The sequence below is a fragment of the Tubulanus polymorphus genome, chromosome 6 (genome assembly GCF_964204645.1).
Source record: "Tubulanus polymorphus chromosome 6, tnTubPoly1.2, whole genome shotgun sequence".
NCBI classification, from domain to species: domain Eukaryota; kingdom Metazoa; phylum Nemertea; class Palaeonemertea; order Tubulaniformes; family Tubulanidae; genus Tubulanus; species Tubulanus polymorphus.
The window spans coordinates 13,858,685-13,884,312 of NC_134030.1; the positions used below are offsets into that span (position 1 = coordinate 13,858,685).

A 25,628-nucleotide genomic window follows, 5' to 3' on the forward strand; every position below is an offset into this window, starting at 1 on the left:
ACCATAGGTCATAAAAAACCTAGACAGGAACCAGTTAAAACGACCGGTCCCGAGGAGCAACCAACCCTCAATGACAACGAGGGGCAGGAAGATGAAGACTGTGTCTGGACACGGTCACACCCCGAGACAACGGCGGTTATTCAAAAACCTCTTGTAACAAACCCTACCCAAAACCATCGCGAGCCTCCTACTCAAAACCACTCCAAGCCTGGGCCTTTGAACATTACAGACACTGAGGGGCACAGAAGACTCAGGCCCAGAGTAGGGATCAGGCGCCCTAGTCGGTTCGTAAACTCATGTACAGTCAACAACGATGATTCGCTAGCCAACCAAAATAGGGCCTCAGACCCTTTGGTGGATCCAAACACACTTATAGGACCTCCAGTCGCCTCGGACAAGATTGAGCAGAACAACATTTTTGATATAGAACTGATCCAAAAATGCCAGAAATGTCACGAAGTTCGGTCCCGGATTAACATTAGGAAAGGCTACTGGTTAGAAATGGGCCGGTACCTTAAATCAAAGGGTTAAATCCTATATATATATATATATATATATATATATATATATATATATATATATATATATATATATATATATATATATAGATACCCTTGTATATAACCCTGTATATATATTTACTTAGTTTTAGTAGACAGTTTATTATCATTTGTAACTGGTGGTGACTAGGATTTCAGACCCCTTGCACCTCCTGATGGTATGCTTGGGACCACCCACCTTGCATGATTCGGGTGGTATCTGAATGAACGGAATCTCCGCCATTTAGTCTTGTCGTTGCAGCCAACTCATGTTTTGAACTATTTATCGTTTCTAGCATGGACTGTATCGAGTTAGACCAGTTATCTAGCCTCCACGAGGCGACACAGACCCTTAAACGGCAGGTCTCGAAAGAAGTCTGTTCCACCCTTCACAGACAGGACAAGACCCTCAGCGAATTGAGAGCCAAGATGGGCAGACTTTATAACTCTGCCGTAGATCAGTCGTTTGTGGAGGATCCTGGTCGCATAGTAACCGGTGCGGTAGTAACCGGTCTCAAGACGACAAAGACCCGACGTTTTCGGCCGAAGATGAGCACAGCTGCATTTGAGTACATCAGCCAGGAACTAGTGAACGCCCTGGCCGAATGTGGTGGTGACGCCTCGCACATCTGGTCGAAACTTGGAGACTTGAAACAGAGGGCAGTTGAGGACTTACCAATTGTGTTGCTGGGAGACTCGATGTTTACGGGGCTAAAGGCCAGCGGCGGTTTGATTCCAATTTGCCACCCTGGTGAACGACTCGGTGATTTGTTGGAGTACCTCCCACATGTATCCTTTAGGGCAAGAGCGATTGTGGTCACGCATGGTATGAACCATGCCGGCAATATGGCAGGACGACAGAGGAGTTTGCGGAAGTTTTGGCGCTACTCAAGGGCAAGCACCCTTCTGTTCCCCTTTTCCACCTACAGACCCCTGTCCCTCCTTGCTGGCGTGGTGACCACAATCGGGTAAACAACATCAAACGGGTTAACGTCTTCGCCCTCCGTGCCGGGTTCCAACAGGCCGACCATCCAGATATCCCGGATTTTGATTTTGTGGGGATCCACTACAAAAAGTCGGCCATGCACTTTGTCTGTCGGGAAATAATCCGTGTGGTAGATCGCGTCTGAATGTGTTTCCTTCGGTACCTAACGATGGTTCACCTGGAGTCGCTTATTCTTTGTAATGTTAGTGACAAAAAGCCATTCAGTCCAAATACTACCACACGTGACCCCCCAGATGTAGCACACCCCATTGCGAACAGTTCCTTTCCGTTTTCTTTTGATTGTATTTTTCAGCTTCCCAGGACGAGGAACAGAGGCAGAGGGGCAAGCCAAGTGCAGTGTTCATTGGCCGTATCTAACTTTTGATAGATATTTTTGGTTAGACACTACGCTTAGGTGCGCCCCGAAAACAAACCACAAACCATTAGTGGAGATCGAAAGCTGCATGTATTATCATCACTGAGATGCAACCCTAATGCGAAACAACGACTACGCCGTGTTAGATGTCTACTGTATCCAGAGCCGAGAAGTTTGGAGCTTAATATACTATAATAAGGACTATAATTAAATTTGTGTAGATATTTTGACTATATATTCCTGTTCAAATGGGAGTTTGAACAAGTTGAAGGGGGGTGGTGTGATGGAATATGTCCATCAGTCGTTTTCTATGTTGTAACTGGAGGGTGCTGCTCTCTCTCTCGAAAATACAGAACAATAGGTGATTGTGTTAATATCTTTTGTCCGCCTTTTTACTGGTTTTTGGGCTCTCAGAGTCGATATTTGGAGGAAACTTCTACTGTGGAACAGGCAGAATAGGACCTCGTTACATAAATATGAATTATTTCACTCACACTTTTGATGTTTAAAATTGATTTTTTATTGCTGAAATCTATATTTGATCTTATTTATCTAGATTATTATGCTAACATTTTACTCTCACTTTTAAAACATGAAATCTTAAGAGTAATTGGGGAATAGTTGTTCTAGATTAAAGGTTGAGAGGGCGAGTGAGTAGAAAATGAAAATGAAAATAAATTCGAGCGTGCGACAATTTATTTTCATTTTTTATGAGCTCGACCTCTCGACCTTTGATCTAGAACAACTATTCCGTAATTACTCGCGTTGTATTGTGGGTAAATTCATTATAAAGCATGGCTAGCTATATTCATAAAGTATTCAAATTGCTTCAATCTTACTGAAAGAAAGCTTGTTGGAATGGGGAGGGCTCAAATAAAAATATGTGCTTTTTAAATTTTTGAATTATCTTCAGTAGTTTTAGAGATATCGCAATCTGAAGTTGGAAAATTTGAGCGAAAAGTGCATTCATGCTTCATAATGACAAAAACTATGATCTTAGATCAAGGTTCATGAATTTTAAGATCCAAAACCTTCTGATTCCTGGTGATTCGTCACTTATTCCAGGTCCTAAGTGGCGATGTTTGCTTTTAAAAACGGGTATTTTTCGATTTCTATTTTCTTCAACTAAAATGCGGATTTTTTCACTAAACCATTCCCAAGTGATAAAGAGGGATCTTATTCAAATGGTTGATTCTAAAAGACTTTAGCTCATTTGCATTGATTTACAGGTTTCATAAATGATTTTACTATGGGATGTCAAAACGCATAAGCCTAGTAACTAGGGGTCAAGGGACACCATGCCCAATTGATTGTGGTGATAAAATATGCCAAGTTATCACTACAATATGGAAATACTAAGTTATTCTAATATACAACGCCCCCTGGTGACCATATGCTAAGCCCAATGACTTTGAAACTAACCATAATCATAGAACATGTCATGAGTTACAACTTTTCAATTGATCATGGTAACAAAATATGCCAAGGTGCCAATATAATAAGGGAATAATATGTTATTGTATTGTTCAACGCCCCCTGGTGACCATATAGAATAACTAAAACTATGTCTCAGGTATAAAAGATCCCTTTTCAAAGAATACCAATCACAAATTGCAATGAAAAATGGCAAACCATTAGGAAGTTACAGGACTCAGAATTCAGGCCAAAATTGACATTTTTGCGCACAAAAAAGGTCACAGGATGGCCATGAGTCTGATTGACCCAATTTTTCTCATGCTGATGGGCCCTTGGGGGATACAAATACATCCGAAAGATCAAGGCAATTGATAAAAGCATCTTCAAAATTTCCCTCGAAAAATTCAAAAATGTATAAAAACTGCTGAATTTGGCAAACAACAATGGCTGCCAGTCGGCCATCTTGAATCTGAGAGGGCCAGTTTCTGGGCTGAAGATGTGTCTAAGATGTATAAACCAAATATCAAGACACCAAGACATTACCTTGAAGCATCTTCAGAACTTCCCAAAAATAACTTGATTCCGTCTACGGACGGATGGACGGATGGACAAAAAGTGCACGCAATAGCCCACGAGACTTAAGTCCCAAGTGGGCTAAAAACACAGTGGATATTTTACGGTAGGCCTAAGGCAGAGTGTTTATTTCCGCTATTCCACCGTACATTGTCACTGTTTGACTGATTTTGATAAGTTGCGCGACTTAAAAAATTCAAAGAAAGCACAAAGAACAGAGTTAGAGAAAGAGCCCCAAGGGGCACTATGGCCAGCCTGTCAGCTTTACATAAAATGGCAAATGATGCATTCTATAGGTTAAATTCGCCAAATAGCTCCCAGCTCATAGACTTAGTCAATCCCAGGCTAATATTTGTGTTTTCGTAAGTAGCACAGACAGCAACTGGAGCTGGCAGGAACAAATACCTCAGATAATCTTTTCCCTTAGTCTTATTGATTCAAATGCGGAATAGAATTTAGTTTCCTAAAATTTGCTCAATAAAACAAAATTGAATTGGATTTGATATTTTTTTGGCAGAATAAAATTTGATTGAATGTGCAGTTTGAGCACATGGCTAATTAGCATATCAAGGTCATCCATCCGATTTGAGAAAACCCTATTTTCCCTGGATTTCACACAATTGTCAATGATATTTTCTGTAGTGCAAATAAAAATATTCCTCCCAAAAACCAAATCAACTAAAGATAATTTCAAAGAAATCGATATTGAAATACAATTTTAGATTTTAAAATAAAACTTGGAAGTAAAATGGTAGACGATAATTAAAGTAGTTGGTGAATTATTAAATTCTTGTCCATTATGTGTGCTCGTAGGTTGATTAAAAAGCAAAATGTTGCCGTTGGCAGCTTTTTCAATCGCAGAATAGAAAATTCAATTCCGGTATTAGCTTATTGGGCAGTTCGTATTATACCACGAGTCCACGTGATCGTAAGTAATCGATGGAGTGAAGGGGATACGTGTAGCAGGTTACTGCAGGCCTAAATGAAAGGTATTGGTTATTAAGCCGGATCTGGTTAGGCCTACCGACTTATAAATGATATTTTTTCTGGATCCATATAGGCCTATATTATGAAACAATAAAAACATGTTTTGGGTTTAGGGTTAGGGATTCGATAGGGTTAGTGTCAAATGGGTGAGAAGAGGGTCCAGAGGGTTCCGTTTCACAACTAGTAGGGATAGTCTGAATACCAGTCGTTGTTACGGTTCCCTACAACGTCTGACGCCAAACTGACATATAGAGGTTAACTCCTGTTTATTACAATGCAACAACTGATTTTAGTGCCAAATCAAACCTTTGTACTCAAATAAATCAATTAGTTACCTTATTGACTTTGAAAACATGTTTTATAGTAATATTTTTGATGATTTAAATCGGGAACCGGAGAATTTATTGATTCGATTTGAATTGATTGCCACAATCGGATTTTCCAATACAGACTAAAATAACAAAATGTGTCAATTCAATAGGCTATAACTCTCAAAATTTACTCCAAATGTTATTTTTAGTTGATAAAAAGCATTAATTTTGGTGAATTTTACCTAAAGAATTTGAAACAAGAATAATATCTGCATTGGCATCAATGTCAGTCCAAGTCCGAATCCGTAATTTACACTCCCATCATGCAACACGAAAAGCCGCCATATTTGTTATGTTGCTTCACTTCAACTATTTTTTTAGGTGACTGGTCAAGTTTTGAGTTACGGCGATCGTCAAAAGCTACTTAGGATATTATATATTCATGCCCAAACAATAGTTAACTTCCATCTGATTACAGAACAGTCAGTTTGAGGTAAGTTGAAGGTTATGTTGATGATGGTACCTTCACTTCTCATGTATTTAGAAAATCAACTTACACTAGCTTGATTCTAAACTTTTCAGCTATGTGTCCTCAAAAATAGAAATTTGGCTTAATCCAATGTCTGCTCCATAGAGTATATACCATAAGCAGTACCGGTAGTTGGTTTGTTATCTCACAAGAAATTGATTTCCTAAAAAACGTTTTCCACAAAAATGGCTACCCACAAGATTTGTTTAATTCGTGTCTTAGAAGATTTTTGAATAGCAAATGTAGTGATGATACTCCTGCTAGTATGGTCAGGGAAGATAAGGTCGAAACACTTTTTTTCATTCCTTACATAGGCCTCCCTTCGATTATATTTGGCAGAAAACTCAAGAGTCTATTCAAAAATATTACAATGTGGATATTCGTATTGTCTTTACTTCTTTCAAAATTAGGAACTACTTTTCACTCAAGTCCCATACTCCTTCACCCTTGTTGGTCAATGTTATTTATAAATTCAAATGTTTGCGTGATGCAAATAACACATACATTGGTAAAACAATGCGACATTTGGCCACAAGGGTAAAGGAGCATGGAACTTCGCCTTCAGCAATTAAGGAACATTTAACATCATGTAAAAATTGTGCATCAAATTTTTCGTTAAAAAACAACTTTTCAATCGTTGATTCTGGAAAAAATGACCTTGAAATCACCATCAAAGAGGCATTATATATAAAATCCAAAAAACCAAGTATTAACAAACAACTCTCCACACATGTTGTCTCATTTTTACTGAACGTATTTTGATATGTTTATAATCCATTTGTACTTTGAAAACTAGGCCACTTCATGCCTGCATGATATTCTCTGTAATTAGTAACAGTATACTATACATAGTTTGTATCTTTTCATGTCATTTCTTGAAAAGGACTCGAAGAGATGAGTTGAAATCGATCGAAATATGTTTGAACATGTAAATAAACTCATTATCATCATGAAGATTGTGATAGTTGCGTTCTTATTATTATTTAACTATCTGGATACTCTTCCGAAATAATATTATTATTGCTGCAACCGAAGAGATATACACATTAGTGAACTGAGGAAATTCGAGAGGATTTGTTCAAAGGTTACAAAGTTACGCTTGGATATACTCTATTTTGAACGATGCATCAACTTGAAAATTTGTCTGAAATTTCTGATGTTCAAACCTCCAAGACTAAAAGCTTACAGTCGAACTGAGAACATCAAAACTGAGATTTTAAAAAATCAAGTCGGATTATTACGATCGGAGTTACAAAATACTTGTCACAAAAACAAGAAATTGAAATCGAAAATATGTGAGAAACTAAGCTACCTAGAATACTCAATTCTCATGTCCAAACTCAACAAAAAATGTAGACATGAGACCAATGAAACGGAACAAAGACATCAAAGGAAACTATGGAAAGATCAACGCGCTCCAGCTCCAGACTGTTTATTAAACATCAGCGATAGAAACTGACGATCGAGGAAGAAAATGCACTTCGATTAGGATTGAAACATCACATTCTACCAAAGAACATCAATGAAATCCAAATTAAAACGCAGGTTGAACAACTATGGCATTTCAATAAAAGGACTATTGTTAGTGGATCAGACCGGAACACAGAGTCAAAAATAAAGGACGACTTGAGACATGCAACACAGCCGTTTTTGCAAAGTGGAAAGACTATTTGTGGTTCTAGGATTAGCCAAAACTTCCATAGAACTCTTAAGGACTAAAAAAACTACTCAGATATCAAGGTTTGTTCTTTTGACAAAGGAAATGGTATAGTCATTATTAATTCAAATGAATATTTTGAAAAACTAGACAACATTGTTTTTGACAAATCTAAGTTTCAAGAAATTCTGGTCAATCCAAATTTATCGCACCCAGTGATAAGAAATGAAAATTCTATCAAAAATTATCTGCGAAAAAATGTTAAAGACTCGATTAGTAAAAAGGTTTATGATTCGATTTATCCATCTGGCAGCCAACCAGGCAAACTTTATGGCCTCTGTAAAGCTCATAAACCAGGTCTTCCTTTCAGACCTGTAGTTTCAATGTTAAACACAGCAGAGTATAATTTGGCTAAATACCTTGACAATATTATCAAACCACATATTCCTTCTAATTATATGCTAGTACCTCCAGTTTTTTGGAGCGATTGAAACAATTCTATTTCAAACCTACTGATATACGGATCAGCTTTAATGTCGTGTCACTTTTTACTAATGTACCATTGGGACAAACTATCAATATTATAGCAGACCATATCTATGGATCGACTACTAAACCAGATTTTGATAAGGCTACCTTTAAACAACTAATGAAAATAGCAACAAGTGGAATCTTTATGTATCGCGAAAGATTTTCCCGACAGGTAGATGGAGTTACTATGGGCAGCCCTCTAAGGCCCACTATGGCTAATTTCTGTCTGGCTTATTTTGAATCTAAGCTGCTTAATGATTGTTCAGGGAAAAGTTTCGTGCCATCGTTATACCTATGTTATGTTGATGATATTTTCTGTGTATTCAGACGTGATTCAATACATGCATCTTTCCTGGAGAAACTAAATGCACTACACCCTAATCTTAAATTTACTTCAGAAATAGGACCGTCTACACTTGCATTTCTAGATACGTATATTTCGCTCCCAACAACGGATGATGGTACCTTCACTTCTCATGTATTTAGAAAATCAACTTACACTAGCTTGATTCTAAACTTTTCAGCTATGTGTCCTCAAAAATGGAAATTTGGCTTAATCCAATGTCTGCTCCATAGAGTATATACAGAGATGCTAGGGCCAAAGTACCGAAATTCCGGAATTTAGAACGGGGGTCTGCGGGTCCTCCCCCAGAAAGATTTTTGCGTTTTTGCATCGCCGGAGATGCAGTATCACGATCGGCATCTTTCATCTGAAAATACGACGGCAGGCATTCGTTGTGCTCCACATCCCTCGCTGCCTTCTTAACCCGCGCGCTATCCGGGTGACGAAAAATATCTTTTTTCCCACCACTTCCGTATTTGACCTGGTCTTTACAAACGACGCAGTATGCCACGCCAGCTAAGTCTAACTTACGAATGTATTCGATAAGTAGTCCCCGTTACTGTCCTTACATTCTAGCCAGTGCCAGTTAAATTTATTTTTTATACCGCTGTCAATTGCCTTTATATCGGACGACCCCCGACTGACAATCTTTCTGTGCGTGCTCATTTTGCAGACCGTCCCGCTTAACAGCTGCAGGCAAAAAGAAAGTTACAAAGCTGCTTGCCTCAGGACATAGCACGCACGTGGTAATAATTAAGATGATATTTATTAAATATCATCTTAATTATTACCACGTGCATCTCCACATTGTTGGCCGTCAGCGCGACAATGTACAATGGCGCGTAAAGATAACTTTTAATTGGAAATGGCGTCACAACAGTGGTGCTCCGCCTACGCACGCGCACAGATACCACAACAAGCACACATATATACATTGTAGCAGAACGTCCTCAGAAATGTAGACCAAGATAAAATAACACAGAAGCGACGACGAGTACAAGCAAACGAACACTTTTACGGTCCGTGCCATTACTGGTCGCCACGAGGAATTCTCACCAAATTTCCGGAATTGACATCGGCGATCCTAAATTTCCGGAATTAATCCATTTGTACTTTGTAAACTAGGCCACTTCACGCCTGCATGATATTCTCTGTAATTAGTAACAGTATACTAGGCCTATACATAGTTTCATGTCTTTTCTTGAAAAGGACTCGAAGAGATGAGCCGAAATCGATCGAAACGTTTGAACATGTAAATAAACTCCTTATCATCATGAAGATTGTGATAGTTGCGTTCTTATTATTATTTAAGTTGAAGGTGTTTCTAGGGGTGAAATAGACACTCAAATCCTCGTCCCCCAAAATGAGAGACGAAAATTAACCTTATTTGAGCACTTTCTCCCTAGAAGTTGTTTGTGGAACGACAGCTAGGTACTAGACTATATTTTCTCAAACTCTGTTCTCCACACTTCCTTCGAATTTTCTTAGTCGCGCACCTCTCTGTGTATGCGCGGAGTAAATCAGCCAATTAGAGACGATATCCGGCAAAATATCCTTCAGAAGTTGGTTACCGGATCCGGCAAAATAACCACTTCCTTAATGACAAGGCCACAGGGACTTGACACAAAAGGATTTTGACCCCAGTATCCTAGGTATGTAAAAAGACAAGGGGGCCAACTCTCCGTCAGATCGGTCGATAGGTAGGCCTATGTCACTTCAACAGTTCATAACTTGGTTATTGATAATCCAATCCGCTTCAAGTAAGATTATTCTTAAAGATAACGAATTTTTGCATTAGACCAAGTGGTTTGAGAAAAATTTGAGTGCCTTTGAGATTGTTAAATCGTGCGATTAATCCGAAAAAAATTGGTGTGCGGAGCTATGCCTATGATTAATGGCCGCCGTGTCGAGACCTGTTTTCGGTCTCGGTCACATTTTACGTTCGCTATAGACAGGATTATCATTTGAATCAGAAATAACGATATGCTAAGGTAAGTAAGATCAGAGTCAAAGCTTTCCAAAAAGCTTTCGTTTTAAAAATCGGTTCACAGAATTACTGGTAAAAAGCACCGTTTGTTTTAAATAATCATGGTCATTTTTACTTCCAGGCTGGTGCGGTACAGACAGATTTTGCCGATTTTTTCAGATTAATCACACGATTTAACAATTACGAAGTTACGAACTGTTGAAGTGACATAGGTAGGCTACCTATCGACCCATCTGACAGAGAGTTGGCTCCCTTGTCGTTTTTATACATAGTAGAATACTTGGGTCAAAATCCTTTTTTGTCAAGTCCCTGTGGAAAAGGCCTAAATTACCGACTGATGGTGGTGGTACGTTGTCGTTAAAGCAGGTTAGTAAGAAATAAGTAGAATAAGAAGAGACAAGTTTAACTGTCGTAAAAAACGATTCGACACACAACAGTCGCTCCATATTCAGCATTCTACAAACTTCTACTCACCATCATGTTGCAGAATAAGCGGGCCGGAATTCTGGTCAATTTTTGTAGCCATTTCCTCAAGACAAAAGCAAAAATTCCAAAAATTAACAACGCAACGAGATTAAAAAGAGTAAGGGACTTTCCCGATCATTTGTTTATACGTCGCTATGAAACAAAAAATGGAAACTGGTAAATAAAACAAAATGAAGTGTCTTGTTCAAGAAAAAATCTAAATTTCAAATTTGTGCATTATTGGTCTGCGATTTATGTTTAGAAAATGATTTCTACAAATATGCATATGTTCAATAAAATTTGTATCTTAATTGGGATCATAATCTGCATTTGTAAATTATAAGTCTGATAACTGTTTCGTAAAAATGATTTTCACTTTCTTCTTTTATCTCTTAGACTGGTTGACTGTTAGACTGGTTGCCGGTCTCTAACTTCAGTTTTGAATCAAGTTTGAATCAATAAATTGAATTTTCTTTGGTTCGAAAGAATTGTATTCAATTCAATTCAATAGATTTATTTGCATAGAATACAATATGTCATCCTCGCTTGCCAGTGGTCCGGTATCGCTCCCGCCCTCGCTTCCACAAGCCCCCTGGCCTCACGACTCGTGATTTCATTAGTGGCGCTTTTGCGCATGACGTCATTTATCGATTTGCGAAATACTTCCTTGTGTGGCAAGATTGACCATGGAACCAACCTTCAGACCTGATGACCAATCCGCGATAACATTATATCCGTCTTTTGAGGAAAACGGGTCTGACTATTTCAGATGGCTGGGAGTCACCTTCATTTCGGTCAACGAATTATGCATTTAGACTTCACCTACGATGTAACGTAGCCCAATACACTGGGTTCGAATCCCGTAAATCGTTCCACGAACTCGGTCCTTCAGCGCAATTCGTTCAAACAAAATTCCCATTTTTTGTCTGAATGAAATTCAAATTAATGACCAATAGAAACTTATTTCCAATCAGGAGATCGGCTATCCAAAAGGAAAATCCTTAAAAAGTCCTCCCAAATTACATTCAACTTGAAGAAAAATATAAACTAAAACCATGAACATATATGTACCATACAAACTTTTTTATTTCACAAATTTCTTAATTTGAATAAACACCACATTGTTCTGATATAAATCAACTTCCACAATTTTAAAATTTGAATATACATGTACATAGTTCTGATTGACTTTAAAAAAATGGATTACAACACGGCCTTACAGCATTTTAATAGTGCGAGAACTCGCCAATTCAGAGCCGCACTATTCAAAATCATTGAAATCCGTATCCGAAAGTGCCGTGTCACCTCATCGTAGACGGCCGTTTTACGAAATAGTTCCTTTTACCTGGGATATTGCCAAGTCTTTTCCGTGAAGGATTTTTTTTGCGAAAAACAACGTGGGAGTTTGGGAATGTTGATTACGTATTGAGAGCCTATGGTTTTATCGATTATACGAAAACAAATTTTTCTGTAGTTTAAAAACGTCAGATTTCTACATTAAATCTCATGGCTACAATAGTTTTATATGATGAAGGATGAAGGATGAAGGATGAAGGATGAAGGATGAAGGATGAAGGATGAAGGATGAAGGATGAAGGATGAAGGATGAAGGATGCAGGTGATGGTTATGGTGATGGTGATGGTGATGGTGAGGATGAGGATGAGGATGAGGATAAAGTTTGTTCGTTGGCGAGTTTATACAATAGTGTGAGTCTGGCCTGTCTTCTTCTTTCCTGTAGTGACTGCCATTGTAGGTGGGACAACATATCTGTTACACTGGATCTATTGTGGTGACGATTTGTGACATATCTTGCAGCTCGATGTTTGATCATCTCCAATCGGTGTATGTCAGTCTGGAGATATGGGTCCCAGACACTATTCGCTATTAATTTGGCTATTAGCCAATCAGCGTAGAAGGCGGCCTATTTAAGAGCGGTTTTCAGAACCGCATTCCTGACATTCCGTGTTTAAGACACGTTGAGAGAGGTTGTAATCGCTCGCTGAATAATCGATCTCTTAAAAATCGCCAGACGCACAGTCTAATTGCCTCTTTCAGGTCTGTATTGACCCCGGAATGATGCGATAAGTCATTTCAAACCACGTCCCTCGGACAGGGCTCCGGCCCCGCTCGAATACTTCGTCTGAACCCGAAATCAAAGGAGAATCTGACCAAGGATCACTGCAATGGAAGAACATCATAGCCTTTTATCGTGTATGAATTACGTTTATTCGACTTCGAGTGGACTCGCCTCGATTATTAGTCTCTTCCTTTTCTCGCTCAACTTTCTGCGCCTTTACCTTCAGACTTTTCTTTTTGTATTTTGGATCAGCATTTGGAACATCAGGCTCTATCGGCTTGCCTCCACGAGGCTGCACTTCATATTCAGCAAGGGCAACGTCAGTTTCAATAAACCGAGCTTGTATCTCCATTATCCATTTTTGTTCATGATCAACAGTGTCACTTAGTAAGATACAATAATCGTCATGAGCGTCTTCACAGTTTTTAAATGCATTTGACAGTTGCTCATGAACTTCCTTCAAAAGAGACACCGACCGGTTCATGTCAATATACTGGAATAATTTAGTTTCAGCTCTCGTATAAGTACCCTTCGCCCGCCTGCGAACGCGTTCTGCTTTTTCCACTTCCGGTCCAGCTTCCCCAACATCATCTCCTTGCTTTGTTTTAGACATTGTGTAACGTTTTCGAATAATGATGACTTGAACTTTGGGACCGGACAACGATACGAGATGACAAGTTGATGGACAAGTTCTACTTATTCCATACCATGATGTCATTCGAAATCGTTGCCAGCCTATATTTCGTCCAGTTTGTATAATAGCAGAATGTCAAGTGACCAAATTCTTCATAGTATACAGTATTACACACACATAATAGCTCATAACTGCACAAAAGACCATATGACCATATGACCATTCAATACTCAATATTGTAAGTTCACCCATGCAATCCAATAATCCAATTCAACTAAGCTGAACTTAAATGCCAATTCAATGAAATTATCTGACCGCTGATTTTTGTCCCCGAAATGTTTGTATGATCGTCGAATTTATTCATCACATCGGCATACCAAGGACTGCAGTTGTCACCTTGTTGTGTTTTAATATGCAGTTGAAGTTCGGTCCATATTTTCCGTCCGGATTATTTAGACGAACGGCTTTATGATAACCCAATAATGAACTTAAAGTACAGGCTTACTAACGAGGGATATCATCCACCTGCTAAGCAGTCTATTACTACGTGATACTAAACTATAAATACGTACTACTAATACCGGTACCATTCTATTCTCACAAGTTTGATTTTTCAAAATCCCAATCACATCAGAACTGGGAGATATAAATTGTATTAATCCCAACGAACGAATTGGCGGTTGCGTGGCCCCCCAGCGTGGCAAAAATTAAAAAAACATTCGGATCCACCCGCTCGTAATGAATGATTTGGCTTCCGTTTGTACAATTTCTTAATCTTCTACTTCATATGAACTATTTTTCTTCTTTTCCTGGAGAGAACGATGTTTGCGGGCCGCAAACAAATCATCGCGTAGGCGGCCCGCAAACAAATCATCGTGCCACCTTTGAAATCTTCAATTTATAATAGTTCGAATACGGGGTGATTGCATCCTCGCTTGCCCGGGGTCAGGTATCATTCCCGAACTCGCTTCCACCAGCCCCCTGGCCTCACGAAGCGTGATTTCATTACTGGCGCTGTTGCGCATGACGTCATATTTCGATTTGCGAAATACTTCCTTGTTCAGTAAAACGTTCGCTGATTGGTCCATTTAACGGGAAAACCAATAGAAGCCTAAAGTCGTTTGTTACAAGCGCTGTGATTGGTACGACCGGATTCTGGTCGGCTAGTAACGACTCCAACGACTCGTGAGGTCAAGGGGTTCGGCGAACAGCTTTAGCGTAGTGGGTTCGAATCCCTTGACGGGTGAAGATGGGGTGATTGCCACATGGGTTGTGACACCCCTGGCAAGTGAAGATGTCTCGCAACCAGTCTAGCGCAGTTTGACAGTCAACTAGACTGGTCGTCTGTCCAATTCTGCGCCACCTGCATTCTAACTGAACAAACCGCTCACACAAATACTCTTCTGGTATAGTCACGTCTCCGCTTTCTGACCATTTTCTTACTTTCACCTGCAATACGACTATAACAGAAGCACCAAACAGTAAATTCTCTTTTTCCAACAACTTCTTAGATAAATCTGCCATCAAAAAGATTCACGACAACATTTTAGACTCAAATATCCTTACCTCGTTCGATGAGTCTCTAACAGTAAACACTAACTTTGACAATTTCTCCTCAGAAATTTACCGTCAAATTTCCAATGCATCATCCAGCCAAAAAAAAAAATTCACAAATTTAGAATGGCAAAAAAACCGTGGATAACCAGGGGTATCATACAATCTATATATAATCGTGATAAGAAATATAAACATCTACTCTCCCTAACAAATGAAATTGCCTATAAAGTCGAACTCTTTCTCTTTAAGAAATATCGCAACGTACTTAATGAGATAAGAAAACTTTCGAAGAAACTTCACTTTCAAAAAGCACTATCTCTTTCAAATGGGAATATTAAAAAAACCTGGAACATTCTCAAAACTATCATCGGTAAAACTAACAATAAGTCTGACATTATCCACACCTTCAACATTAACAATGAAGAAACCTCGGACCCTTTTAATCGCTAACTCATTCAACAAACAGTACAACAACATAGGGCCAAATCCTGCCAGAAAATTACCTACTCCAACGCAGTCATACATTGACTATCTAAATCGTACACCTAGGCACATTACTAATTTTTTTCTCACGCCAGTCACAGAATTGGAAGTTATTCGCATGGTAAACAGTCTTAAATCGAAACACAGTTACGGCGATGACTCGCTATCCACATTTCTGCTACAACAAATTATCTTACTAATTTCTTCCCCGCTAACTAATCTTATTAACCAATAATTTAAATTAGGTATATTTCCTAACTCTCTCAAAATATCAAAAATAATTCCACTTCACAAAACAGGAGATAAATTGAGCTTAGAAAACTATAGACCAATATCTTTATTAAACTCTCTGTCAAAGGTTTGTGAAAAGCTCATGCATAATAGATTAATTAGCTACTTATACAACAAGCTTTCCTCATCTCGATATGGTTTCCGAAAGGGCCACTCAACTGAACATGTCATTATGGAATTAACTGAGCGTATATCCACAGCTATCACCAACAAATACTGGTCAATTGGAATCTTTCTTGATCCTTCTAAAGCTTTTGACACGCTCAACCATGATATTCTTATTCATAAGCTTCAGCACTACGGTATACGAGGAACTGCTCTTAATTGGTTGTCCTCCTTTTTATCAAACAGACACCAATATGTTTCTTTTCAATCTGTTAAATCATCTGTTCTTGAGATTTCTTGTGGAATACCTCAAGGTTCTATCCTCGGGCCATTATTATTCCTCGTCTATATCAATGACTTGTACATTTCAACACCTAACTTAGACTTAGTTCTTTTCGCGGACGACACTACAGGGTTGGCGTATGACAGGGACATAAATTCTCTTCTAACAAAAGTTAATAAGGATTAAAACTCTCTTCACGATTGGTTTCTTGCTAATATACTATCTCTCAACATGGAAAAAACCAAATTTATCCTATTCCACTCTAGTCAACGTAAGCCTTTCATTAGTAATGCATTGAGAAATCCCCCAAAACTCTTTATTAAAGGTAAAGAGATAAGTAGAGTAGATCACATTAATTTTTTAGGCATTATTTTACAAGAAAACCTTAACTGGAAACCCCACATACGAATTTCACAAGGCCTGGGTATCATCTATAAATGCAGTCAAATTCTAAATCAAAATCACCTCATCCTCATCTACAATGCACTTGTCCTTCCTCACTTAAACTATGGTATATTATCATGTATATTATCATGGGGTCACTCACCACACTACGCAAAAATGTCCTTTACTTCAAAAACAAATAACTCGAATTATTACTAAGTCTAACTTTACTGCCCACTCTGAACCACTCTTCAAACAACTTAATCTTCTCAAAATAAATGATCTCTACACACTTAAAGCCACTCTTTTCATCTATGACACACTCAAAAACAACGCTCCGAAACACTTCAAAAGCTTTTTTACTGCAGATCTTCTCTCAACAAATTATCTAATCATTAAAAGCATTCACCTCCACCACAACTATTCTTCACTTACAAACCCGCATTTTAAAGAAACAAAATCTCCGAAAGAATATCTTGCTAATATATGGAGAACATTACCAATTAGTAACGTTATCGACCTTCTAAGTAAATCATCCGTTAAATGTATGTTAAAAACCTATCTCATCTCCACTTATAGTAACATAACTGTTTGCAATAATATTAACTGCTATAACTGTTATTTAAGATTATTGAATCCCCAAACTGTATAATTAATAATCAATCACATAATATCTACGCATCCACATTCTGCTGAGTCATTTTGTTAATCGTATTTGTATAATTTGTGTATATTTTTGTTACGGTACTTTGTTTGATTTTTTTGTATGGGTGCGTTAAGAGGCCTTTCTGGCTTTGCTAGGCCTGTGTAGATTGTATATATCAGTGTTTACATATTGTCATCTTCACCCGTCAAGGGATTCGAACCCACTACGCTAAAGCTGTTCACCGAACCCCTTGACCTCACAAGTCGTTGGAGTCGTTACTAGCCGACCAGAATCCGGTCGTACCAATCACAGCGCCTGTAACAACATTAGGCTTCTGTTGGTTTTCCTGTTAAATGGACCAATCAGCGAACGTTTTACTGAACAAGTGTAGCGGCACGGGGTCGACAGTATATACGGCATTAAATCTTGGTAGCGAGAGCAGGTAAGTCCAGAATAGGTCCGCTACAGGTGGGTACGCCTAGGTCGATTCTGCCCCTGGAGAGGAAAGAATAAGGGGTCAATGACCGCCCTAGGACAATCGTCGAAAAATACTATGCGATTTGCTAACTCGTGAGATTCGATTCGGTTTCCCCGCCTAAATATAACTCTGACCAGTACAGTCGGTCGAATTTCTCAAGAACCACAGCCGGAAGTCACCACTTTCGTTACGTCGGCCATTCGTAATCGAATCGACTCCGACCGTAAATTCGAGAGAAACTAAAAATAGGCGATCGGTTTCTTCGACTATAAAATTCAAGTGCAGTCTGAATTTTATTCCGGTTTCAATATAAGCTCTACCGAATCCCACTGAATCTCGCGACAGTTATAGGCAAATAAGGCAATCGCATTACTAGAATATCATGCTCGAATAATTATATATACTCCGAAAAATCGAACGCATAATCAAAAGAAGTAACAATTCATAGTTAAAAATGACATGTATGAATATTTATTGATTTATTCAGGTCGAGAGTCGTGGCGAAATGAACGGGCTATTTGGATTTGACTAGGCCTCGGACCTCCGAGCGATCTCGGGTCGAGAGGCGGCAAGGGCGAGTATCCGACTTCGAGAGAAACTCGCGAGACAACGCAGATTACCCGGGTCAGGATTCGAGAGAATTCGCTCGAAGCTCAGACGATGAAAGTCTTATATAATGGAAGGTGAAAAAATGAAAAAACAGAAGGTTTCATCGCAAATCCGCAGTGCACGGAGAAAGAGGCCTTGAGCGAGACCGATTTTGATTGATTTGGCAGTAAACGAAAAGAAGTGATGGTATGCCTCGGCGTTGATAGGTTTACGGTAGACTGAGAAAATCAAATGAGAAAATTTATTGTGAATTAGAACATCTAAAAACGGAATTTGGTCATTTTGTTCCCATTCAAAAGTGAATTTCAAAGATGGATATTGGGAGTTGATCCTTCCTTTTGACCATATATCCAACTCTCTTAGAAAATTGGCTTACCCTGATCACATTTTGAAAATCGCTATTTCTAAGGCTAAACGTACTTTCTTCAATTCTAAACCTCCAGAAAATAAAAAACACATTTCAGAGTTCATTGTAGATCCGTATGTACCTGTTTTGGAAAAGTTTCGTCACTCTCTCCCTTTATTGGATAAACAAATCATTTTCACGTATGAAAACAAAATTAGTAAGACTTTGGTTAAAAACAATCAATCTATACCTTTGGACTGCGGAGTTTACAAAATTCCTCGTTTTGGCTGTGATAAAATTTACTTTGGAGAAACTGGTCGTGATTTAAAAACTCGAATTTCGGAACACAAAAAGGATATAATAAATCAAAAACCGGCTAGTGGCGTAGCCAATCACGTTTGGAACACTGGTCATCGTTTTAATTTTGATTAAGCCGAAATTATTTATACTTCCAGCAATTACACTAAACGCCACATAGTTGAGTCTGCCCTAATTACTCGTCACTCAGATATTAGTACCAATTTAAATAATGGCTTTTCTCCGCATAATTCCCTTCTTTCTAAGTATATTACTTCATGCCTTGCCAAACACTAATTATTTACTCACTCACCAATTTACTCAATTAAACTGTCCTCCTCTGTATATATACCCCTGTTTTTAGTCTATTTCTCACACCTGACGATGATCTCTAGGGTGAGATCGAAACGTCGTGTCTTTTAAATATTTTAGATTTAATAAATAAATTCTTGTTTTTAAATTCTTTTAATCTGTAAATAGTGGGATTTTATCTTATTAGACTGCATACTGCTTAGAACACAAAACAATGGTATTCGGAATATATCTGAAATTGAAATTCCCTGACTTTTCCCTGATTCTACGTTATACCCAGAAATTTGGTCAAAGCCTGAAAAGAACTTCCCTATAAAAACATGATTTCTGTCTACCGGGCAGAGGAATAAAGACGTTAACTGCTGAGGCCTCATGTTCAAAAATTCAAATAATACTACTACCTTTTTCTTTGTCTGTTCTTTGGACTTTATCTGGTTTTCGGGCTTTATTTACTTTTTGAACTTTATCTGGTTTTTGCACTTTTTCAATAGGCTTCTTTATCTTCGCTTTTTCTTTGGGTGTGCTGGTCGAAATTTCTGCAAATCAAATTCAAAATGGTTTATTTCATCAAGAGGTTCTATCACATCTGAAAACAGGGCATTGCTATGCTAGTTCACTGCAATCATCTCATACAGGGGTGCTGAAGAAAGTGAATTTCACTAGCATTAAATACATACTTGTTTTTGATCCATGTGCACTGGTATCTACAGGCTGAATCAGCTTACTTCTTTGTTTCATAAACTTGCTGACAATCTGTGACCCTAAAATGTGTCAATTTATGAATATAAAATTGCAGTACCATAAACAGAAGTTACTCGAAAAAAGTTTTAACACTGAACTTCAACTGCTTGAAGATTGAATTTACCAGTTTCACATGTCATTATTATGGTACATTTTATTAGAAATAATTAAACTTACCGACACCATCACTGTCATCACCACTACTACAAAGTTCATCATCAACGTCATTTTCTGCCGCAGAATTACTGGTAACAGTAGATATAGGACTAAAAGGACTCAAAGAGCTATCATCATCCTCATCATCATCATCATCATCGTTGATATCATTATCAGACACGGAACTGGTTTCATCTTCATCTGATGATGCACTAACACTGGCTGGCTCAGTCTCAATCTCTTCTGGCTCCAAAACGTACTGAGACTGTACCTGTGAGGTCTCCAGCATTACCCTAGGCCTAATATTCGGTCTATAGCCTAATATTTCATCTAATTCTTCGTAATAATCCATTGTTATTCTCCCTCTCCCAGATCTTGAGTTGTTGTCTTTAATTTTTTTGAATTCCGCCTTCAGTCGTTTCATACGGCTTTTTATCTGTGTTGCCGTTTTCGCTATTCCGTATATCAATAGTTCAGTAGATATCTTTTTGTAAACGAGCGAATCCTTTTTCGTTCCGTCGAATTGTGATTGGATATCTTCGCGCTTCCAAATCGCTATTAGCGCCTTGTTTTCTCTACTTGACCACTTAGTCATTTTCATTAACTTCTAAATAATACTTCGTAAACAAAAAATACCGGTAACTAAAATGTCAATGAAGTCCGCTGAGTGGAATAATACCGTGGTGATTGAAGCGTTGTCATGTTCGTTGTTCGTAAAGCCCGGAAATAAAGCGGAAGCTAAGAACGGTGCTGCCATCTGTTAAGGAACTCAACGGAGCCGCCTTTTCGTGATCGTGCGTCTACACGGATGAAAAAGCCGGCTTTTTTAAAAGCGGCTCCGTTGGGGCCTACTCGCGAGTAGGCCTAAACGGAGCCGCCTTTTTAAAAGGCGGCTCCGATAAAGGCGGCTTTTTGGGAATTTTCTCCTCGTGTAGACTGAAAATAAAGGATTTTTCCTCTCGTGTAGATGGGCCTTAAAAGTCGCTTGCCAAATAAAAAGGGCGATGATTTCGGCTCAGAAACTCGGAATTTACCTAAAAGTCGCTTGCGAAATTAAAAGGGCTATGATTTCGGCTCAGAAACTAGGAATTTACTTTAAGTCGCTTGTGAAATTAAAAGGGCGATGATTTCAGCTCAGAAACTCGGAATTTACCTAAAAGTCGTTTGCGAAATTAAAAGGGCGATGATTTCGGCTCAGAAACTCGGAATTTACTTAAAAATTCGCTTGCGAAATTAAAAGGGCGATGATTTCGGCTCAGAAACTAGGAATTTACTTAAAAATTCGCTTGCGAAATTAAAAGGGCGATGATTTCGGCTCGGAAACTAGGAATTTACTTAAAAATTCGCTTGCGAAATTAAAAGGGCGATGATTTCGGCTCAGAAACTAGGAATTTACTTAAAAAGTCACTTGCGAAATTAAAAAAAGATGATTTAAGCTCAGAAACTCAGAATTTACCTAAATCACTTGTGAAATGCGATGATTTCACTTCAGAAATGTAGCGGTGTGACATCGCTCTCTTGAAAAGAATCCATTGTTGTTCTGGTGAGTTGTGTGTGATCCCGGTTGTCACTGCGAAATTAAAAGGGCGATGATTTCAGCTCAGAAACTCGGAATTTACCTAAAAGTCACCTGCAAAATTAAAAGGGCGGCGATTTCGGCTCAGAAACTAGGAATTTACCTAAGAGTCGCTTGTGAAATAAAAAAAAGATGATTTCAGCTCAAACTCGGAATTTACGTATCACAATATCACATGAATACTGACGGTCAAAAATTTTTTTCCTTTTTTTTCTTTCCTGTTTCGACCATTTCTTTCTGGCTGTAAATCGATGATACATGTCAACAGTCGTTAATCTAGTTGTGAGAAAGTATTGGAAAAAATAAACCCGAAATATTTCAGTGTTTTTAATCATTTCTTGTAGATATGGATTTAATTCCGTTTACAGAAATTAAATGGATTCTTAGTTTTTTGAAAAGGCTGGAAATCGGAATTTTTCCAAGTCGAAGATTTGTCTTGGTCCCAAAAGATTCGACTTACGCAAGACTTTAGACTTCAAATAAACCGTAGAAATCACTTTTCGATTTTAAAACTAGTTATTCTTAGCTCAGGAACTCGGAAGAAACCCCATTTCATCTCTCTTTACAGATTCGGATTCGGCGCGGAAAATTATTTCGAAAAATGTGTTTTGGCTACCCCACTAAACAACGAGTCAATATGTTTAATGGATGACTGAATTTTTGAATTTTGATGCTATGTATGTTGCGCTCATCTTAATCACTATTCTAAACATAAGGCTAAGTAACATCACGATGTGAATGCATTACATGTCATGCTATGATTGAAACAATACAAATAAATTCATGCTTCAAAATAATTCGTATTGGGGCCTTCCTCGAGTACTTCAGTAATTATCATTAAATGATATGATAGATTGTAAAACAATGTATGTGTAGGGCTACAGGTCATCCATATATTGGGCTCTTTATCGAAAATCTGGTCTGCAGCAGCGATGGGGCCTCGAGATATTGCATTAGAAGCCTTGGCAGTACATGGGAATCGATCTGCAGTCTGGGCCGACCACAACTCGATAATTTTCCTTCTATATATTTCAGATATTCGCCCAACAGTGTTGTTTTCCGGTCAAAGCTATACATGCATTAACTATTCAACTAAGATGTTGAACTAAAACCCAATACGGGAACGTAAGCTTCTTAAAGGAAATTATTGTCGGGGAATTTTACATATGTAGGCCCTAGTAGTAGGGACTCAAGTATGCCGCATCTAATCGATCCAGTTTTTCAGCAATGGAAACACAACAGCATGGTCATATTTGAAAATATCTTTACTGACATAATAATATGCACAAAATCTGTAGAGATATGATCAACATTTGATGACAACAACATAAATACATATTATAAATTTGAAGGCAAGTACGTATACGCAAAGAGGAGGGGGTAAATGAATTGCGTACAGTGTGTACAAGGGGTCTGATTTTACTGATAAAAATACGTACGTAATAATTGGACGCCCCCTAACAGCACAAAATTAATGTTTTACACAAGGGTCATTTTAAACTATGTACGATATACATGTACCTGAGGTTGATAGAAATTCCTCAAATCGAAAATAACTGAATCTACATAGGGGAATCAATATATTCCTGATAGACAAATGGCCATTTAACATCATTATCAATACATAACATGACACAAACCTGAGAACCTATATGGGAGTAAAAACCAATCAAGTTTTCATAAAAACTAACTAATACGTAGCAATATTTTCAAATATTCAACTCCCCTGGTGTAGAGTATATTCATTAGTCACAGATTTCTACAGGTATATAACATATGACAGTGATAATGATTATTGAATATGAAGAAAATCATACATTGGATATTATGGCAGCAATTTTAGACAGTTGGTTAAACACCAATTTTAACCTCTTACCTGCTAATACACCAGTGTTAAGGGAAGCAGGTTGGCAGGCTGTATGGTGCCATATGGTGCTGTATGGCTGTCATATCGGACATATCATCTAGCTGATAGATCACCATTTTCAATATCACCTCTTACCTGTTCCAACTCATACACAAATCTTCATGAAGATTTATTAAGACTTACCGGCTGTAGAGTGCTAACAAACCTACAGGAGGGTTGTGTAGGAGGGTTAGAGATTATTACAACATTGAACATTTGAAAGTTCAGATGAGAAACTTCTTTCGCAAGTTATTTCGTACCAACGGAGGCATGTGTCATACTTGAGCAAAAATGGACTTCGGTAAAGCAAAAGTCCATAAAAATTATACGATGCCCCTAGGAAAGGCATCAAGACAACACATCAAAGTGTAATGAAAACGTTAAAAAGAAACCTGATTCCATCTATGAACACTCATAATCCTCAAATGGACATAAATGTTTGAATATTCAATACAAGTTCATACCTGCAAATGCAAATCAATTATACAAATTCACACATGGAATCAAAATTAGAAGTTGCGTTGGCAGAACCATAGAAGAGAATCTTCAATGACATAACAAAAAAGACAATATTCTTTTTTTCACAGTACATTTTTAAATGAGGGGTCCAGGAACACTATGCCTACTCGGAAAGTGGTATGAAATGCCCAAAAATCGGACAATTTCTATATTCTATGCCCCTTATACAGAACCCAATGAACTTTGGAATTTACCACTAGAACTTGTCATGAGCTACAATTTTGCAATTATTGTAACAAAATAAGCCCAGATATCAACGTAACATGAAGATACTACGTTATTTGGCTATTCAGCGCTCCCTGGTGACAATATACATAACCCAATGACCTTGAACCCCACCCAAATTTTAGAACAGGTCATGAGCTACAATTGATTGCGGTTACTAAATTCTAAACGGATAGGTACCTTACGAATGAGTATTCATCACACTAAGATGGCCACCAGCTGCAAAACATTTGACTGATCAAAATATGTGTCTGATATGTTAAAGATCCCTTCCCTTATAATACCAATCACAAATTTCAACGAAAAATGGCAAATAATTAGGAAGCTACAGGTCTTGCACATTCAAGCCAAAAATAACCTTTTTCTCATTATTGCATGAATACACTTATCTATATATTTCAAAAGCAATTGATGGATTTGTGTTGATTTGTTGTTGTCCAGCAAACTGCAATCTGCTTGTTCATCATAGCTGTACGCTGTGTCAGGGATAGGCCAACAAGAAATGGAAAGACAATAAACCTATCGCAACTCCGAAAAACGCACGTAAGAAAAAGGACAAAACATCGAGGGAGAAGCGTCCGGTGTCGGGGATATCAATGTATATCGATATATATTAATATTACACCGGACTCAATCATTGAAAACACAATAGCGCTCAATGAAACTACTCGATCGGAAACACCGAAAAGCATCATGAAAACCGATGATCGTGAAAAATCTCAAAAGATCCTGCGTTTTGAGGATGAAATATTTGTAGAAGAAAGCATTGAAGAAGTTTTGACGTCGTTGTATTTAGAAGCTGTGAGAGAAGTCGAGAGCCCGGTTGCGACATCCACACCCGAATTAAAAGCAGAAAAAGCCGAAAACACAAAAGAAATAGTTGCTGATACACAATCTCCATGTAGATCTCTTGAAAGTGATGTGCTTGATTTCATAGCATCCATCGACCGCTGTACTATTTAGGATATCGTTTCTAAGATGGCCAGACTTCAAATTACCGAAGAAAATTGGCGACAGCAAGCCAGAATCGATAGCAAACTCATTTAATCTACAAGTATAGAAGAACATGAAGATACTCTTTCTCAAATATTGGCTAGATTACAGGAAAAATGTAAAGAGATCAACATAACTGGACCCAAAGTGAGTCGGTGTGACAAAGTGTGTCATTTCCTGATTGAATCATTCAGGCACAATATTCCACCAATAGAGATGTCGGGTACACTCAAAACAATACCAGACCATATGGATGCCAAGTTTGTGAGGCGGAGAAAGAACTTCAGCAAGACGGGTGAAACATTACGTC

General features: G+C 38.2%; 1 protein-coding gene across 7 annotated transcripts in view; it reads right to left on the bottom strand.

Moving 5' to 3' along the window:
- The window catches only part of LOC141907612 (uncharacterized), a 130,980-nt gene extending 120,146 nt beyond the window's left edge, over positions 1 to 10,834 (bottom strand). For 5 of the 7 annotated variants that reach the window (XM_074797313.1, XM_074797318.1, XM_074797311.1 and 2 more), the window contains exon 1: positions 10,709 to 10,823. In XM_074797313.1, coding sequence (XP_074653414.1) covers positions 10,709 to 10,714 — 6 coding nt within the window. In that variant the 5' untranslated portion in view covers positions 10,715 to 10,823. Of the gene's footprint in view, positions 1 to 10,708 lie in introns of all 7 variants that reach the window. The other 2 variants (XM_074797312.1, XM_074797316.1) reach the window with 2 other exon arrangements.
- Positions 10,835 to 25,628: the final 14,794 nt, after the last annotated feature.